The following is a 19729-nucleotide window of genomic DNA, read 5'->3' as shown; positions in this document are numbered from 1 at the left end:
TACCAGACATTTGTGCAAGATACCAGAGGATGTTGTTGACTATAGATAATCCTAATGGAAATCACTAGCATTGGCAGTATCACACATTTTTGGTGTCTTTCTTTACTTATACATTTGTTCAGTTTAGAAATCACAAGATAATGATAATTATGAAATATTCGAGCAACGTGTCGTCAGACCTTAATGAGACTTTTTTTTCACATAATCTTTATTACATGGTGCCATTGTGCACCTCCTAATTTACTTTCTGATCGGACACATGTCGGAGAAGCCCCCGGAAGCTCCTGAATGTTAATGATTTTTAAAGTAAAATCTAACCTTATATCAGCCTTTATAGGTGTAGTTACACCCCTTCCTACAAACACAAACGCATTTTAGTATCAATAATCTGAAGTAGTATGTAGAATTCCGTCTACTTATATATTCTTTGCATTTAAGCCCCCCCTTCCGGCCTTTCATCACAGACCCTCTTCTATCATGCCGTTTCATTGTGTGTCATGGCACCTTTTGACTCAATGCAAGTTTTCCCATTATTGTAGTATTAAATTAATCAATAGACTTTCAAATAAATTTGGAATATATAATCCTCGATTGTCATTTTCACGTGCAAACAAAATCATTCTTCTTCACTTTCCGAGGTTAAAAGAATTTCTGATACAAGTAAATCGACATCTTTAGTAGGTTATTGTCTTAAGAATTTTTTGGTATCAAAAACTGATGTCAGATCTGTATTGTGGAAATAAGGTAATCATTTTCTCGATGATACTGATTGCTTGAAAAGTAAAATCCATGTAATGCTGCTTTTACAAGTGTGCCAAATGTTGTGTATTATACATTTATCCAGTGGCGGATCCAGGGGGGTTTGGGGGGGGGGGGGGTCGGGAAACCCCCCCCCCCGCCCAATCAAAAAAAAATTTTTTACAAGTGTCATTTTAACAATATCTTTCATAAATGAGACTCTATCCAAGCCCATTGTTTTACACAAAGGGGTGAATTATACAGCCACCACGTGAAATCCCTTTCCGCTTGAGCGCACACAATACGTACACAGGTACATATAATCAACATTACAGAGATAGTCCAGTGATGACACAAGGTCATACACTAACAACTAAAACCATGAAAACTGCACATAGTTATTATGGCATTGTTTGGCATTGCTAAAGTTATATTCTTTCAAGAATTTTCTTTCTTCGATAATTGAATGTTACGTTATTTGAACTACGTGAATAAACTGTGATTATTAATATTATTTAGAAAAAAAAATTAATACAATCAGGGATGTATATACTATAGCATAAACGTCCCTGATACAATATTTTCATGACATAACTACTAGGAAAGTAGACCCTTTGAGTAATATAACGAATTACCAGTTGTTTACGTTGTGACCTGTACCAAAAAGCACATTGAAAGTGTTCCGTTGTAGATGGAATGCAATGCAATTTTAAAAAGCAAAAATACTTTTTTTTTTTTTTTAAATTACATTTCAATGATATTTGATAAAACTAAACTAATGGTTACAACTTTGTATAATGAATTGTGGTAAACTGATATGTATAAAGTAGAGGTCCTGTCCAAACGAGAATGGGCCACTTTTGTATTGATTGTTTTTCAAGACTTTTTTCCCCAAACATTGGTCTAGTAAGTGGGTAAAAAAAAAAAGAATTAAAGAGTGCATTTATGTAAGAAATTATAATTAACCCCCCCCCCCCATGAATAAGCAACTATATAATTCCAACATTTCCACAAAATACTTTATATTTATTCTTCAATATGAAATATCATAATTTGTTTATATTGCAAATTATATGAACAGTATAGTCAAGTAGTTGAAAAGAGTAATTAGGGTTTCTACACAGAATTAACATTTTCTAAGTGTTGGGAAAATGCACATCAGTTGTATTTTGGTAGTCAGAGCTTCACATGCGACACATTGGACGTGCGTTTTAAAATGAAGAATTGGATTTTATATATCAAATGGCGATATTTCTTATTTTATCAGATTTTACATTTATTTACTTACTTATTTATTTATTTATTTTAGAAAAGTCTCATTTTTCATGTTTAAATGGAAGTTAAAAATAAATCCAAAATTTTTTTAATTTTTTGTTCAAATTCTTTATAAATTTGGGTATGTCAGTCTTGAAAAACGAGTGGCAAAAAACTAAACTAATCCAATCTAAAATGCTTGAAAATGCACCATTTGGAACCATTTTTTAAGAAAATTTCTCGGGGGAGGCCCCCCGAACCCCCACCTATGGGTGACATCATCATATCATGACAGTTATACACATGTTACCTAATTTTTGGATTTTTTTTGAAAGGGGGAGGGGGGTAAGCAACCCCTCTAAATCCGCCATGTGGTATACTTTATGTAAAATCTCTAGACTTATTTTCAATAAATCTCACAAGTGTTAAAATCATGTCTATGAAATAGCATGCATGCAACAAAAAGGGAAAAGGATCATTTGTTCATACTATAACACATTTTTTTCTATATAGGTGGGTCTTCACTCCATTTTTAGGTCACCTGAGTCACTCAGGTGACCTATTGTCCGTTTTTGTCCGTCGGCGTGCGTCGTGCGTTAACATTTGAACATTTTTAGCTTCTTCTCTTAAACCGCTCAACCAATTTCAAACAAATTTGGCATATAGCATCTATGGGTAAAGGGGAACAAAAATTGTGAATTTCATGGTCCCTGCCCCCCTGGGGCCTGAGGGGTGGGGCTAAACCACCAAAATTAATGCAATCTTTAAAAATCTTCTTCTTTACTCCTGGACATCAAGCAGTCAAACTGTTGGCATCATTGTAATAAACATTGAGCCCTCTACCAAAATTGTGAAATTCATGGCCCAAGGGTCAGGGGTTCTGGTGCTAGGGCGGGGCTATATAGATCATATAGTGAAAGTGCATTGTTTCTTTGATAATCTTCTTCTCTGCTCCTGGGTATTAAATAAACTAATTAAGTACATAGTTAGGATGAGCAAGAGTGTCTCTTACAAAATTGTGAATTTCATGGCCCCTGGGTCAGGGGTTCTGGTGTTAGGGCGGGGCTCTATTGATTATATAGTGAAAATGCATTAATTCTTTGAAAATTTTCTTCTCTGCTCCTGGGTATTAAATACAGTAACTAAGTACATAGTTATGATGAGAAAGAGTGCCTCTTCCAAAATTGTGAATTTCATGGCCCCAGGGGCAGGGGTTCTGGTGTTAGGGCAGGGCTTTATTGATTATATAGTGAAAATGCATTAATTCATTGAAAATCTTCTCCTCTGCTCCTGGGTATTAAATAAACTAACTAAGTACATAGTTATGATGAGCAAGAGTGCCTCTTCCAAAATTGTGAATTTCATGGTCCCTCGGTGAGGGGTTCTGGTGTTAGGGTGGGGCTCTATTGATTTTATAGTGAAAATGCATTAATTCTTTGAAAATCTTCTTCTCTACTCCTGGGTATTATTTAAACAAACTAAGTACATTGTTATGACATGCAAGGATGCCTATTCCAACATTTTATGAATTTTATGACCCCAGGTTTAAGGGTTCTGGTGAGATGGGGTGGGGGAGGCTTCTATTGATTATAAAGTGAAAAAGCAAAATTTCTTTGAAAATATTCTTTTCTGCTTCTGGTTAAAAAAGCAAAGAAGCTAAGTGTATAGTTATGATGAGCAAAAGTGCTACTTCCAGAGTAGTGAATTTCATGACTCCTGGGTCAGATGTGCTGGTGTGAGGGTGGGGCTCTTGATAATATAGTGAAAATGCATTAATTCTAATAAATAATCCTGTTTGCTCCTTAGTGTTGAAGGGAAGCTCTGGTGTTTCGTGGGGGGGGGGGGGGGCTCTATTGATAATATAGTGAATCTGTAGTAGAAATGCATTATTTCTTTAAAAATCTTCTCCGCACCTGGGCATATCTGAGGCAAACAGAGTAAAAGTTTTTATAAGGAAGGGAATTTTTACCAGATTTTTGAACATCTGGACCATTTGGTCAAGTGTTCTGTTCCTGACCAGGGCTCTATTACTTTGTATTCAACTGAGAGGAGTTATTCCCCTTTGCCATTTACTTTTGATAATTTATAACTGAAAATAATGTACTTGAAAGGTAAATAGAATAAGAGAATTATGCAAAAGCTTTTATTGTATAATACAAAAAGTACTATATATATATATATATATATATATATATATATATATATATATATATATATATATATATATATATATATATATATATATATATATATATATATATATATATACATTACCAGGAGTTTTAAACAGATACGAAATGGCAAAAATCTTTATGTTGTGTTTTATTAAAGAGAAATGAACAAAAATATAGTTTTAATTGGTAATTCTTCAAAATTTGAATAATCAGAGGAGGCGTTCAACATTACCAGGCATCATAAAATCGCACACAAATCCTTCAATTATTTGGGAACTGTCTTAAATACAGGAAATACATAAGGTTCAAAACTATGTTGCGTATGTACATGTTCTCAACAGAAAACATAGAGTAAGGACGCACTAGATCCATTATGACGTCATAATCAATTCTAACTTTCTTTTTCCCGTACTTTGTGGCTCTAATAGATACGAAAGCCTATTAGGATCAAACCTACGGTAAAAAAAAAATTAAAAGGCGTTATAACGCCTTTTCAAAAGGCGTTTTACGCGAAAAAAGGCGTAATAACGCCTTTTGAAAAGGCGTAATAACGCAAATAAAGGCGTAATTACGCTTTTGAAAAGGCGTTATTACTCCTTTCCAAAAGGCGTTATTACGCCTTTTAAAAAGACATTATTACGCCTTTCTAAAAGGCATTAATAGGCCTTTCCAAAAGGTGTTATTATGCCTTTTGAAGACCCATTATTATGTCTTTGACAGGCCCGTGCTTTTGAAGTGGGGGGGGGGGGGTCAGCCTCCCATAATATTGACAAGCAATCAAAAAAAAAAAACAAGAAACAACCCCCACCTTCCGAAAAAAAAAATAATAAACTGCCTAAACACGAGGGAAAACTTTTTCTTACTTTTCGGTAAAACTTTTTTTAAATGCAATGACTTGCCCGAGTTTAACCATACTGCAACAAAATGTTAAGGGACCAAGCAATCAATAAATGATTTTTTATATTTAAACTATAGCAAGACTATTCTCCCAAAAAGTGGGGGGTGGGGGACCCCCCCCCCCCAATTCGCATTCGTACTACCGCCCTGTTTGAAAAGGAGTTACATCAAAAACTGGAAAGGCGTTATTTTAAAATAATAAATATATGAAAGACTGAACCAAAGCCATCTTTATTTATACAATATTTAGATTATAGTTTTAATATTATAAATTATATTATAAATTATAGTATTTTCTATATTCCTGCACATCTCGCAGACAGCTGTTTGCATGCGTATTAAGAGAAGTCAACACTCTACTTTTGAAATCCAGGATATAGGCAGAGCCAGCTTTGGGCTTTGCTAGCCATGTATTAAAAAATTCATGTTACATTTGAAATGTTTTTCTCTCCTCTTTGAAAAGAACAGGCAAACTATTTGCATAGGGATAATGAGCAATTAGCCTTCACCCAAATTTCTGAAATCCATGCACCTTGGTAGAGGTGTCTGGCATCAGAGAAGGACTAAGTTGGTTTAACACTGAGAATATTTTACACATTTAAAAATCTTTTTTCATGGAATTCTAATTATAACCAGCCCCATGGTGGACTAAGTAAGTCATGTATTGAAAAAAAAGAGGCGTAATAACGCCTTTTGGAAAGGCGTAATAACGCCTTTTGGAAAGGCGTAATAACGCCTTTTGCAAAGGCGTAATAACGCCTTTTTAAAAGGCGTAATAACGCCTTTTGGAAAGGCGTAATAACGCCTTTTGGAAAGGCTTAATAACGCCTTTTGGAAAGGCGTAATAACGCTTTTTGGAAAGGCGTATTAACGCCTTTAAGAAAGGCGTAATAACGCCTTTTAAAAAGGCGTAATTACGCCTTTTTCTCGTTATAACCCCTTTTGGAAAGGCGTAATTACGCCTTTATTTGCGTTATTACGCCTTTACCGCGTTATAACGCCTTTTCAAAAGGCGTTATTACGCCTTTTGAAAAGGCGTTATAACGCCTTTAAAAATTTTTTTTTACCGTAGTTTGATCCTAATAGGCTTTCGTAAATAGAGTTATATAGAAAATAAAGTATTTTCGTGGAATTCAATTTGAAATCATGTGAAAAGTAATCCCGATACCTATATTCAATTTAATTTCATTTTAAAGAGGAGGCCAAGAACATACAAATTATCGTTTTCTGAGAGACTGTAGGCAATCTGGATACATTTCCTTTGTCTGATATGGAAAAAACTCCCGTATTCATGACTGTTTTTTTTTTTTAATTTTTCATTGAAAATGGAAGTTTAAAATATGGTTTTTCGTCTTGTTCATCTACAAATTATGCCCCGAAACACCTTATTTGACCAAGCTAAAGTTATAAATCATCATTAAAGGAATTTATTTCTTAAATTTCAGAAACCTGTAGGCACCTTTCATTTACTAGATCTTGACCTTAAAGTATTTCCACCGTCCCGTGATGTCATAGGTTTTTGCAAAAACTGTTATTAATTTAAATTCATATCCCATAGAAACATATCTTTTAAAAGAATGTTTTTCAATGGATGTAATAACAAATAGTAAGTAGTAAAAGAATTTAAAAAATGAATATTTTCTTTATTTAATCAATTATTCAATCTTTAAAAAATGTTGTTAAGGGCAACAACTCCTTCTCCTGTATCTATTATTCAGGCATTTTCCGTATTCATTTTCAGGCATTCACTGCTGACTAAAAATGTGCGATTTTTTAATGCTGACATATATGCTTCTGTTTACTAGTAATTATGTCTTACATCTTAAAAAAATATGGCAACCTATATATTTTTTTGCGATTATTTATTAATTTAAACTATATTCAGTAAAAATAAATGCAGTTTTTCTACTTTGAACCCATAAAATTGTGAGGATGGAAATACCTTAATAAAAATGTAATTTTTTAAAAACACAATTGGTATCTTTCCCAGAAATATTTGAAGTTCTGGCAGTTATCCATGGGTCATATCACAAAAAAGATTTAAATGCAATGTACCTATTATGAGCTATGTAGTGTAACGTTAGTGCTTAATATTTTCCTATCTTGTATCTTTTATTTCTTTTTTTTTATGCCCCGTCATGAATATGGCCGGGGCATATAGTGTTTGTCATGTCCGTCTTCCGTCCTTCCGTCGCGCTCTGCGTTTAGCTCAGTTCAAAGCTCAGTTTCAAAGAAACTATCCAAGATATTTTTATCAAACTTCATATGCTGATAGATATTGATGAGAGCTATTCAACTGCATCAACATTTTTTGACCTGGACCTTTCCTTTGACATTTGACCTCGCTTTTCTTAAATTATTGTTTAGCTCAGGTTTAAAGAAACCATTCAGGATAGTGTTATCAAACTTCATTTGCTGATACATACTGATGAGAGCTATTTAACTACATCAACATTTTTTGACTTTGACCTTTCTTTTGACCTTGACCTCACTTTTCTTTAATTAGTGTCAAACTTCATATGCTGAAACATACTGATGTAAGCTATTCAACTGCATCAACATTTTTGACCTTGACCTTTCATTTCACCCTGACCTTACTTTTCTCAATTTGTGTTTAATTAAGTTTTAAAGAAATCATTCATAATATTTTTATCAAACTTCATATGTTAATACATAGTAACATACTGATGTAAGCTTTTCAACTGCATCACCATTTTTTGACCTTGACCTTTCCTTTGACCTTAACTTCATTTACTTTTAGTTTATCTTTACCACTGTTTTAAATAAACCATTCAAAATATTTTTATCAAACTTAATATGCTGATACGTATTCAACTGCATCAAAAATGTTTGACCTTGAACTTTCCTGTGACTTTGACCTCACTTTTCTTAAATTTGCATTTTGCTAAGCTTTAAAGAAATCATTTAAGCTTATATTTTTGTAAGCTTATGCACTTATTTCAATTTTAAAGAAACCATTCAAGATATTCTCATCAAATTTCATACACTAATACAATTTTTCATGTTGCATTACTAATATACCCTAGGCTCGGCGGGGCATTCATGTCCTATGGACATATTTCTAGTTTTAATGCTGTACTAAAAGTTCTTATGGTAAGACGTTGCTCGGTGGATACTACTGAATTCTGGTGCTGTTTTGATAATTTATTTTTTGTTGTGTTTTTGTTTGTTTGTTTGTTTGTTTGTTAGTTCTTTCTCGATTGAAGTTCCAAGATCCTAGGGGGTCGAAATAGTCTAGGAGCGACATAGAGGTTCTTCAAATTAAGCAACATGGCGGACACAGCACCGACACTGACTGTTGGAGGCGACAGAACAACAGGACAATCCGTTAGGACCCAGAATGGTTTGATATATACATTTTGTGATCTCATTATTTTGGCTTAAAATCTTTATGATGGTTAGAATATGCTAAATTTTCACGATACAGTAGTTTGTTATTGTTTGTGTCGTTCACATGGGAAGCACATGGGCATGGCTACCTCCAGAATATTCCTTAACATGTATGAACTAGTAGGAATCAAAGTGGACAAAATTGTCTGAATATAAAACGATTCTTAGTTCTTTGAAATATAGAAGATATTTGATGGCAAAGAACAGTAATTTATGAGTCCATTATTAAAAATGAATGAATATTGACACCATTTCGTATCATAAAAGGGGGGGGGGGGGTCAGATATCATCCTAAAAGGTCATCATGCTGTATTCTTCAGCATATTATGATTATGCTCATCAAGTGTTCCATAAAGTAAATATGTTTTTATCATTTATGTGTGAATGAGAAATGTTCTCATAAAATTTATATAAATGACAGTAATTATTTTATTTCAGTTCTTGCTGCAAGTTCCATTGCAAATATAGTCAAGAGCAGTCTTGGCCCAGTTGGTCTGGATAAGATGTTGGTTGATGATATTGGAGTAAGTTTATTCAGTTTTCAGTTAAGATATAAGAGATTTATGGAAATGCATGAGGTCGCAGGAGGGTACATAATATTTAAGAATAAATTAATAACAAAATTCACTCTCAAGATATAGAGTTTATTATGTCATTTCATAATATTTTTAGGATGTCACCATAACTAATGATGGAGCAACAATTCTGAAGCTGTTAGAAGTGGAACATCCAGCAGCTAAAGTCCTGGTCGAACTGGCTGATCTTCAGGATCAAGAAGTGGGAGATGGTACCACCTCTGTTGTAAGATCACTTTATCTTGATTATTTCCTGTGGCCCTATCTATGGTACCACCTCTGTTGTAAGATCACTTTATCATGTTTATTTCCTGTGGCTCCATCTATGGTACCACCTCTGTTGTAAGATCACTTTATCATGTTTATTTCCTGTGGCTCCATCTATGGTACCACCTCTGTTGTAAGATCACTTTATCATGTTTATTTCCTGTGACTCCATCTATGGTACCACCTCTGTTGTAAGATCACTTTATCATGTTTATTTCCTGTGGCTCTATCTTCTCTACTTCTTTAATAGTGCCCAATATATTTCAAACAATATAAAAGTCCTGTTTTTGGAAATGGCATGATTGTCTTTCGATTTATAATTTGATTAGAGTTGGAAGCTGAGCTGTAGAATTACTGGAAATAACATAATGAATATTCAATAGATATAAGTTGCACACATCATTGATTGTTGTAGAACACAAGTTTTTTAGTACGTCTTTGTCTAAATGTTTTTTTCTACATGTGAGGCACCATGTTGTAACTTTAAACTTCTATTACACTCTTTTAGGTGATCATTGCTGCTGAACTGTTAAAGAATGCTGATGAATTAGTGAAATGTAGGATCCACCCCACCTCTATCATCAGTGGATACAGACTGGCATGCAAGTAAGGAGCCCTGGTACACAATAAACGGATTCTCCCTTTTGTCCCAGAGAAGTTTTTGTAGAGTGACTTCCTCACAACCTATTTCCCTTAAATCCAAAAAAAAACATATATATATACATAGAAGGAGAAATATGTATTGTTTAGTGAAGTATTTAATCTGGTACAGTATAATTTGTCCACACTGGAAACATGAAAATTGGCTGGATTAGATAGAATCCAGAGTGTAGGAAAAACATAGAAAATGTTTGAGATTCATTTCATTTTGTTTCTCACAACTACAGTGCATATATTGTCAAAATGTTTTTAGAGATGACACAGAATTAGGTACCATATATACTTGCCTATAAGTCGTTCTGCCTGTAAGTCAGTTGCATTTTTTGAGGTTATTTTGGAAAGATTTGCCATTGACCCACTTATAAGTCAGTTAAACTTTTTTGCTAGAATCAGTTGACAATTTCAAATTAATGCTCTATTGTGTTAACCTGTGTTTCAAGTAATATTTTTAAAAATGATGCGAATATTTAAACTTTTTCTTATCTTTTTTCAATCTTTTTTATGACTTGTCCATAAGTCTGACATAAAGTTTTGGACCAATTTAACTCCCCAAAAATGGACTTTTAGGCGGGTATATACAGTTTAGTAGATGATTCCTTTGGCATTTTAAATTCATCTCCCGTTCATTTGCTCTGAGTATTAGATGTAACAGTTTTAAGCATGGGAAAGAGAATATTAACAGAAATTTGATAAGGAATTGGTCATGCCAGAAAACTCGTGTGAATACTCTCAGGTATTCATCTCGGTACATTGATGTCAGTTCACTTAAATTAATAAATTAATGAACTATATGAAAGTGTGTTCCCATTTATTTGCTGCACCAGCATTATGTTGTTGACAGTTATACGCATGGGAAAAAGAAATAGTCAGGAATATGTGCCAGGGCACTTGTTATCTGTTAGCAAGTGCTGTGAATTTTTCACTGATACATGTCGTAAAAGACCTAAATGTAACAGAACAAACATTTCAAATAATTTTCAAAATGATGTAATAGTTTAATGTTCTTTGTAATCAGTACAAATTCATTGATAAGTTGGACTTAAAGTAATAAGGCAGTGATATGTGTATGTTAATGTCACATAGAACTCTCAGTGATGTAATATATATTTCACATGGAGCTTATATTCATTGCATTCAGATCTGATTTTAAAAAAACCCTTCCCTATTGGAAATCACTTCTCTTAAACTAAACTAAATACATGTATTTCTAAATATAAAGAAGCAGAATAAATTTTTCGCTGCATTTTAACAAATGTCTTGTATTTTAAGATAATAATGGTTTATATTATAGATATGGAGGATATGTCTACAATATGTCTTTGTTTTACAGTGAAACAAATTAGTATTCATTATTTTCTAATTTTGCCAGTTATTCAAATTAAAATTCCTAATTGAGAGGGAAAAGGACCCTGCATCAATTGGGGTCAATTACAGAGAATATGTTGGCATAGGAAAAGTCTGGTAAATTCTACGGAGTGCTTTTATCATTTCATTGTTTGTGAGCAACATCAAGGGATCCCAACAGTTGGTGTAAATGTCCAGAGCAGGATAATGAATTTTGTACCTTTTTTCCCATTTATTTGCTGCACCAGCTTTTTGCTTGTGACAGTTATACGCATGGGAAAAAGAAATTTTCAGGAATATGTGTCAGGGCACTTGTTATCTATTTTCAAGAGCTGTGAATTTTCCTTGATACAATACATGCCCTAGAATCCAAAATAAAACAGATCAGTGTGTATTTACTATTTTAAAGCAATATGAGCTGCAACTTTGCTGTCAGGAATTTTTGTTGCAAAATTGTAATTTTAAACTATTTCAATGACAGAAAAAAAGAAAGTTTTTAAAATTCTGTCGTTCATATTTGCGGCGGAAGAAGTAATTATAAGCTTTGATTGAAGCAAAATTACATTATTGTCGTCCTGTACAATATATTGATTTCTTATATAATACTATATATTTGATTGTACAGAATCATTGATTCTGAAACAATTTGATACTTTATTTCTGTCTAATTGATCAAAAAGGTTTAAATCCCTTACAAATTTATCATAATAACACATTTTAACAGCAAAATAAAATTCTCAAAAATGCAGCTCATATTGCTTTAAAAAAGCTCTAAGATTAAAAAATAAGTGGGGCTTCGCATCGCAAAGATAGTCAAATCTCATTATCTTTAACTTAGTAGGACTGAAATAAACTTTGAGATATATGAGGATTTGAGATATTAAGATTAATATACAAAAAGAAAAAGTGGTTGGAACTTACAATTCACTGTGACTTATCCACAGTATAAAAGATGTCAAAGTTTGAGTCACCAAAGTTCACACAAAAATTGTATTTCCTACAATTTTTTTTCAGAGAAGCTTGTAAATACATCCAGGAACACATGACCATTAATGTTGAAGAATTAGGAAGAGATTGCATCATTAATGCGGCCAAAACCAGCATGTCCAGTAAAATTATAGGAGCGTATCCTTTCTTACATACAGACATTGTGCATAAGATTTCTTTGCTTTTTAAAAACAAGTAATCCATGAACTGTTTTAAATCTTGTTGATGGAAATTTTCCTTAGCTTCATCCAGTGAATCTGAATTCTTTTCTAATATGGTTGTGGATGCAGCCAATGCAATCAAAACTCCAGATGGTAAAGGGGGTTATAAATATCCAATCAAAGCTGTCAATGTTCTAAAGGCTCATGGAAAGAGTTCTAAAGAGAGCATAATGGTTCAAGGGTATGCTCTCAACTGCACAGTGGCTTCTCAAGGTAAGGTCATGAATGTGTTGATAGACATGATTGTTATTTTTTAATATCTGATAGACATGTCTGTTATTTTTTATTAGGTCACCTGAGTCACTCAGGTGACCTATTGCTATCCGTTTTTGTCCGTCGGTGTGCATCGTGCGATGTGCGTTAACATTTGAACATTTTTAGCTTCTTCTCTGAAACCTCTCAACCAATTTCAAACAAATTTGGCATATAGCATCTATGGGTGAAGAGGAACAAAAATTGTGAATTTCATGGTCAGTGCCCCCCTGGGGCTTGAGGGGTGGGGCTAAAACCACCAAAATTAATGCAATCTTTAAAAATCTTCTTCTTTACTCCTGGACATCAAGCAGTCAAACTGTTGGCATCATTGTAATAAGCATTGAGTCCTCTACCAAAATTGTTAAATTCATGGCCCCAGGGTCAGGGGTTCTGGTGCTAGGGCAGGGCTATATAGATCATATAGTGAAAGTGCATTATTTCTTTGAAAATCTTCTTCTCTGCTCCTGGGTATTAAATAAACTAACTAAGTATATAGTTATGATGAGTAAGAGTGCCTCTTCCAAAAATGTGAAATTCATGGCCCCAAGGGCAGGAATTCTGGTGTTAGGGCGGGGCTCTATTGATTATATAGTGAAAATGCATTAGTTCTTTGAAAATTTTCTTCTCTGCTCCTGGGTATTAAATAAACTAACTAAGTATATAGTTATGATGAGTAAGAGTGCGTCTTCCAAAATTGTGAAATTCATGGCCCCAGGGGCAGGAATTCTGGTGTTACGGCGGGGCTCTATTGATTATATAGTGAAAATGCATTAATTCATTGAAAATCTTCTCCTCTGCTCCTGGGTATTAAATACAGTAACTAAGTACAAAGTTAGCATGAGCAAGAGTGCCTCTTCCAAAATTGTGAATTTCATGGCCCCTGGGTCAGGGGTTCTGGTGTTACCGCGGGGCTCTATTGATTATATAGTGAAAATGCATTAATTCTTTGAAAATCTTCTTCTCTGCTCCTGGGTATTAAATTCAGTAACTAAGTACATGTACATTTAGTTATGATGAGCAAGAGTGCCTCTTTCAAAATTGTGAATTTCATGGCCCCAGGGGCAAGGGTTCTGGTGTTAGGGTGGGGCTCTATTGATTATATAGTGAAAATGCATTAATTCATTGAAAATCTTCTCCTCTGCTCCTGGGTATTAAATAAACTAACTAAGTACATAGTTATGATGAGCAAGAGTGCCTCTTCCAAAATTGTGAATTTCATGGCCCCAGGGGCAAGGGTTCTGGTGTTAGGGCAGGGCTCTATTGATTATAAAGTGAAAATGTTTTAATTCTTTAAAAATCTTTTTCTCTGCACTTGGGTATTATTTAAACAAACTAAGTACATTGTTATGATAAGCAAGGATGCCTCTTCCAAAATTGTGAAATTCATGGCCCCGGGGACAGGAGTTCTGGTGCTAGGGCGGGGCTATATAGATCCTATAGTGAAGGTGAATTATTTCTTTGAAATTCTTCTTCTCTGCCCCTGGGTATTGTTTAAACAGACTAAGTACATTGTTATGATACGCAAGGATGCCTCTTCCAAAATTGTGAATTTTATGACCCCAGGTTTAAGGGTTCTGGTGAGAGGGGGGGGGGGGGGGGGGCTTCTATTGATAATAAAGTGAAAAAGCAAAATTGCTTTGAAAATATTCTTTTCTACTTCTGGTTAAAAAAGCAAAGAAGCCAAGTGTATAGTTATGATGAGCAAGAGTGCTTCTTCCAGAGTAGTGAATTTCATGACCCCTGGGTCAGATGTGCTAGTGTGAGGGTGGGGCTCTTGATAATATAGTGAAAAGGCATTAATTCTATTAAATAATCCTGTCTGCTCCTTACGCAGGTATGTTAAGGCAGTACCCAGATCATATTTCAGCGAATTTGGACTTTTTTCGTAAAATGTAACATTGATAAATTGGAAAAGCCAGTGATAAAACATTTACTATAATTATCCATTGTATAGACGTCATTGAGTCTTAGGCTAAAAGAAGCACTCCACTACGACGTCATCACATGACGTCTATAAATAGAAAAACTACCTTGAAGAAAAAGTAAAAAGTTCAACACTACCCCGGAGATAATTCTTTTCTTTTAGTGAAAATAATTATGTAAAAACATTACTGGATCATGAAAAGTGCTGCTAGAATCCTACTCTCCCGACACAGAAAAATATATTCCAAAGTTTCGCATGAAACCTTACCATATTTTTTACATTTTATAAATACGATCAAGGAATTGTTATCAATTCATGTTAAACATGATTCTAGCAGCATTTCCAAATACTATAGAATACAAGCTTTCGAAACAAACAAAAATTATGTTTCAAAGTATGCGGCGTAGTGTTGAACTTTTGCATCTCTGTTGTTATAGAACGACAGAGGAAAGGCTGATCGTGATTTCAAAGCACTGTCTGTGTTTATTATAAGAAAACATGATAAGAATATATCAGCGTACCTGATTCTTAATCTTTAATTCCTTATGTATCACACATAACATTCACGGTATATGCTCTAAAACTCCCATTTTATATATTTGTTTACACGAATTCTCGTCACGTTTAATTTCACTCGGCAAATATTTGATCAATAGTTATGACGTCATGGGTTTGGTATTTAACCCCTATGCTAAATACTTAGATATTTGTATCACCCAAAAACGACAAGATTTAGTTTATATTATATTTTGAATGATTCCATTCATTTCTTGGATCTGAAATTAAACTTTAAATATAGATATTAAGAAATCATTATTTCTAAAGTTCATGTCATACAGCTTACTATGACGTCATATTGTAAAGGCAAGTAGAATATCTCTGGGTGTAGCCTTAACATACCCGCATAGTGTTAAGCAGATAAACAAAGTGATTAGTTATAATGAGCAAACTTAGGGTCCCAGGGTCAGAAGCTCTGGTGTTTCGGGGGGGGGGGGGGGGGGGGGGACTCTTTTGATAATATAGTGAATCTGTAGTAAAAATGCATTATTTCTTAAAAAATCTTCTCCGCACCTGGGCATATCTGAGGCAAATAGAGTAAAAGTTTTTATAAGGAAGGGAATTTTTACCAGATTTTTGAACATCTGGACCATTTGGTCAAGTGTTCTGTTCCTGGCCAGGGCTCCATTAGTTTGTATTCTACTGAGAGGAGTTATTCCCCTTTGCCATTTACTTTTGATAATTTATCACTGTAAATAATGTACTGGAAAGGTAAATAGAATAAGAAAACTATGCAAAAACTTTTATTTTATAATACAAAAAGTACTTTCATTGTTTTAATGATCAGATAGACTTGTAAGTAGTAGATAAATAAAAATGAGACAAAAATAAGTTGTCTTATTAAATGTTCATCAAAGTCCAAGAGAGGCCAATGTAAGATATTTCAACAAGGGATTAAAATAGTACAGAAGCATTGATAATTTGTTAATATACTGTATGGTGATAGTGATAAATTGGGAACAGATCAGAACCTAATTTATGAACCGTTAATGAATATTAAGACCAATTATTTTGTTAATCATGATCACCCTATTTTCTTGCTTTTGGGCAAAAAGCTTCACCTTTCAGTTCATTTTATACTCTATGCATCCTTTAAATTACTGTATCATACTCAGGTGACCGTTAAGGCCCTTGGGCCTCTTGTTATCTGATGTCCACTGTTGATTTTGTTGTACATGTATTGCATAACACATTCAGTAATACATTTGTATTTGGATTATTTAAAATTTTTCATGGATTTCAAGTTTATCAAATGAACTCTGAACAAATGGTTAATTTTCAAAGATATTTATTTTTACTTTCAGCAATGGTAAAGAAAGTAGTTGGAGCCAAAATAGCCTGCTTAGACTTCAGTTTACAAAAGGCAAAAATGAAGATGGGTGTTCAAGTCCTGATAGAAAATCCAGATCAGTTAGATGGAGTGCGACAAAGGTGAGTGGTGTACAGAAAATTTATTATAAAAAATAAAATCTCCAATATTAATTTTAGGACTTTTTTTTTGGTTTAATATGTAATCAACAATAAGATTTCCTTGACATCTGTTATTTATTTTTAGGGAGTATGATATCACTAAGGAAAGAATACAAAAGATTTTGGCAGCTGGAGCCAATGTTATTCTGACCACTGGAGGAATTGATGACTTGTGTTTAAAGTATTTTGTTGAAGCAGGAGCAATGGCTGTCAGGCGATGTAAAAAAGCAGATCTCAAAAGGATTGCCAAAGCTACTGGAGGTGGGTCACATGTCTAGTTATGATGTTATACAGGGATTAAAAAAAGATCTTACTTCTTTCATAAGATAATAAAGAAATAATTGTGAACAGAGCATGGGGTAGTTTAGGAGTCTCTTTTTCCATTTTCACTGGATGAGACCAAAAATAAAATATTTAAGCTTTGAAAGGATTAGTGTATGGTCAATTCAATTTAGTTTTAGTTTTGGATGGTAGGAAATTTAGAGAGAGGCTCTGGAATTTTACATTTATACAAGAATAGATACAGGTATTAGGAGTCCAAATACATGAATAGAAATTAGGAGTTTAAAAGGATGATGCATTTGAAGCTCCTGGTTGATATATTTAAATCATAGAAGTACACATTTGCACTCATTTTTCCCTTCCTGTAGTATGTACCATAAGTAAATAATGGTTCTAATTTTTTTTGACGGAATTCCACTCAAAGTTTTGCCAAAGCAAGGTAAACGTACCAGTAAATCTTGTGAAAAAATTTCTCCAGTTTTGAATATATTTTTTGACAGGTCAGTTTGTGATGACCTTGGCTAACTTGGAGGGAGAGGAATCTTTTGATGCCTCCATGTTGGGAAATGCAGCAGAAGTTGTGCAAGAACGTATTTGTGATGATGAACTTCTTCTCGTAAAGGGGTATGTTCTGAAAACTTCTGATTTAAAAAAAAAAAAATTCTTTACATTGTACTCTCGCTTAGATATTGTTGAATTAAGCATGATGAGAATTTCTTTTCAGTCCTAAGGCTAGGACTGCAGCATCTATCATATTGAGAGGAGCTAATGACTTCATGTGTGATGAGATGGAGCGCTCTGTTCATGATGCTTTATGTGTTGTTAAACGAGTCCTGGAGTCTAAATCTGTTGTCCCAGGGGGTGGGGCAGTGGAAGCAGCATTGTCTATATATCTAGAAAATTTTGCTACATCATTGGTAAGTTAGCTTGGGCATCATTTTCATGTGTTATTTTTATGATTGATTAGAAATTAAGCCAAAATTGTATGTAACAGAGCTGCCAACTCTTAAAATTTTGGCGTAAGGCTTACGATTTGAGCCTCTAATTACAATTTCTCCATTTATTCTTCCAAATTTTGTTTTTCTCCATCATAAAGTGGAAATATCAGCATTTCCGTAGATTTCAACCATCATAATAAAGAGTTATAGTCCTTACAGCGCTTGCCTGTATTGTTTTTGCCTGTTTTTATGCTAATGTGTGATTTAAAATCATTTTAATGTAAACAGAATGGGAGAAAAATCGCCAACGGCCAGCCTTGGCGATCTCTGGACCCCTCATTACGAATTTTAATTTTCTCATGTTGGCAGCTCTGTCTAAACCAAGAATGTTTCGAAAATAATTAAATAAAAATGAATTTATCCAGCATTTAGTTTCCAAATTAGACTTGCATGAAAATATCATCTGAAAAATGTTTTTCCTGCACAGGGTTCTAGGGAACAGCTAGCCATAGCAGAGTTTGCACGATCTTTGTTAGTAATCCCTAAACAACTAGGTATTAATGCAGCTCAAGACTCCACTGACTTAGTCGCCAAGTTAAGGGCCTACCATAACATGTCCCAGACCAAACAGGAACACCGGGACCTCAGATGGTAAGGTTTTATTGATAAAAAGTATAGCTTTTTATCCCTGCATTGAAATGGCCTGGGCATATAGTGTTGCCTTTTTCTGTCTGCCATTCTTCATAGGAAGATGGGCAAGATCATTTGCTCATGAAAATTTATTTAAAAGGGGTTAGGTAAAGTAGTAACCAAAATTCAGAAAAAAATTTTCCCCTTTAGTAATTGCAAATAACTTTCATGCGAAAATAGGGTGTTAAGAAATTTTATGATCAACAGTACATGATATTTATTCTAATCTTCTTTATTGTATGCTTTACATAGGGTTGGATTGGACCTGTATCAAGGCACAGTGAGAGACAACAAGAAGGCCGGGGTATTAGAACCAGCAATGTCCAAAATCAAGTCCCTTAAGTTTGCCACAGAGGCTGCAATCACAATTCTTAGAATAGATGATATGATTAAACTTGTGGATCAGAGTCAGGGCAGAGGTAAAACTTACCAAGATGCCCTAAATGCTGGAGAATTGTAGATTCATGAACAAAAATTGACTGATTTTTGATGAACAAGAAACCATGAATATGTATGTATTTGAATAAATGTAATTTATCCTTCTCTTGTTTTTTTTTTCTTTTGATTGAAGGTGTAAAAATCTTTATAGATTTGTCTTGAAACAATACCCTCTTCTTCTTTCTAACTCGGTTTCTCCCTGAATTTGGAGGGATAAGTTTTTAACTCTAGTTACACAAGTAATTATTTCAATTGGGACAATATAATTTGTGTAACAGAGTAAGTCAACTGAAAAAAGGTCACCATGACATACTTTTGAAAATTTATGGTTTTAATTAAATATTTCAGGAACTGATTGGCTTAGAATCACCAAACTTTGTCAGTTGATGCATCTTAGGTCCTTAGAGTATGACAACTGAAAAGTAGGTCACCCTGACCTACTTTTGAAATTTTATGGCTGTATTTAATATTTTCGGCTACTATTTGGCTTAGCATCATCAAAATTTGTCAGTTGATGTATCTTGGGTCCTCGCAGTAGGTCGACTGAAAAGTAAGTCACCGTGACATACTTTTCAATTTATATGACTATAATTAAATGTTTCGTGTACTAATTGGCTAAGAATCATCAAACTTTGTCAGTTGATGC

General features: G+C 34.0%; 2 protein-coding genes across 2 annotated transcripts in view; one reads left to right on the top strand and one right to left on the bottom strand.

Moving 5' to 3' along the window:
* The window catches only part of LOC133193419 (uncharacterized), a 144129-nt gene that overhangs the window by 5004 nt on the left and 119396 nt on the right, over positions 1 to 19729 (bottom strand). The gene's annotated exons all lie outside the window — the stretch shown is intronic.
* Positions 8325 to 19187, top strand: LOC133193409 (T-complex protein 1 subunit alpha-like). The gene is made up of 12 exons (XM_061329334.1): positions 8325 to 8427; positions 8913 to 8998; positions 9147 to 9275; positions 9825 to 9922; positions 12335 to 12445; positions 12560 to 12741; positions 16570 to 16696; positions 16821 to 16996; positions 17518 to 17641; positions 17742 to 17934; positions 18443 to 18606; positions 18898 to 19187. Exons 1-12 carry the CDS (start codon positions 8355 to 8357, stop codon positions 19103 to 19105), a joined length of 1671 nt encoding a protein of 556 aa, XP_061185318.1. The 5' UTR covers positions 8325 to 8354; the 3' UTR covers positions 19106 to 19187.

This window comes from Saccostrea echinata, unplaced genomic scaffold (genome assembly GCF_033153115.1).
Source record: "Saccostrea echinata isolate AGI-Se365-2 ecotype Australia unplaced genomic scaffold, CSIRO_AGI_Sech_v1 ptg000027l, whole genome shotgun sequence".
Taxonomy (NCBI): Eukaryota; Metazoa; Mollusca; class Bivalvia; order Ostreida; family Ostreidae; genus Saccostrea; species Saccostrea echinata.
Note: the sequence above shows the minus strand (reverse complement) of the source record. Positions and strands in the feature narration are given on the sequence as shown.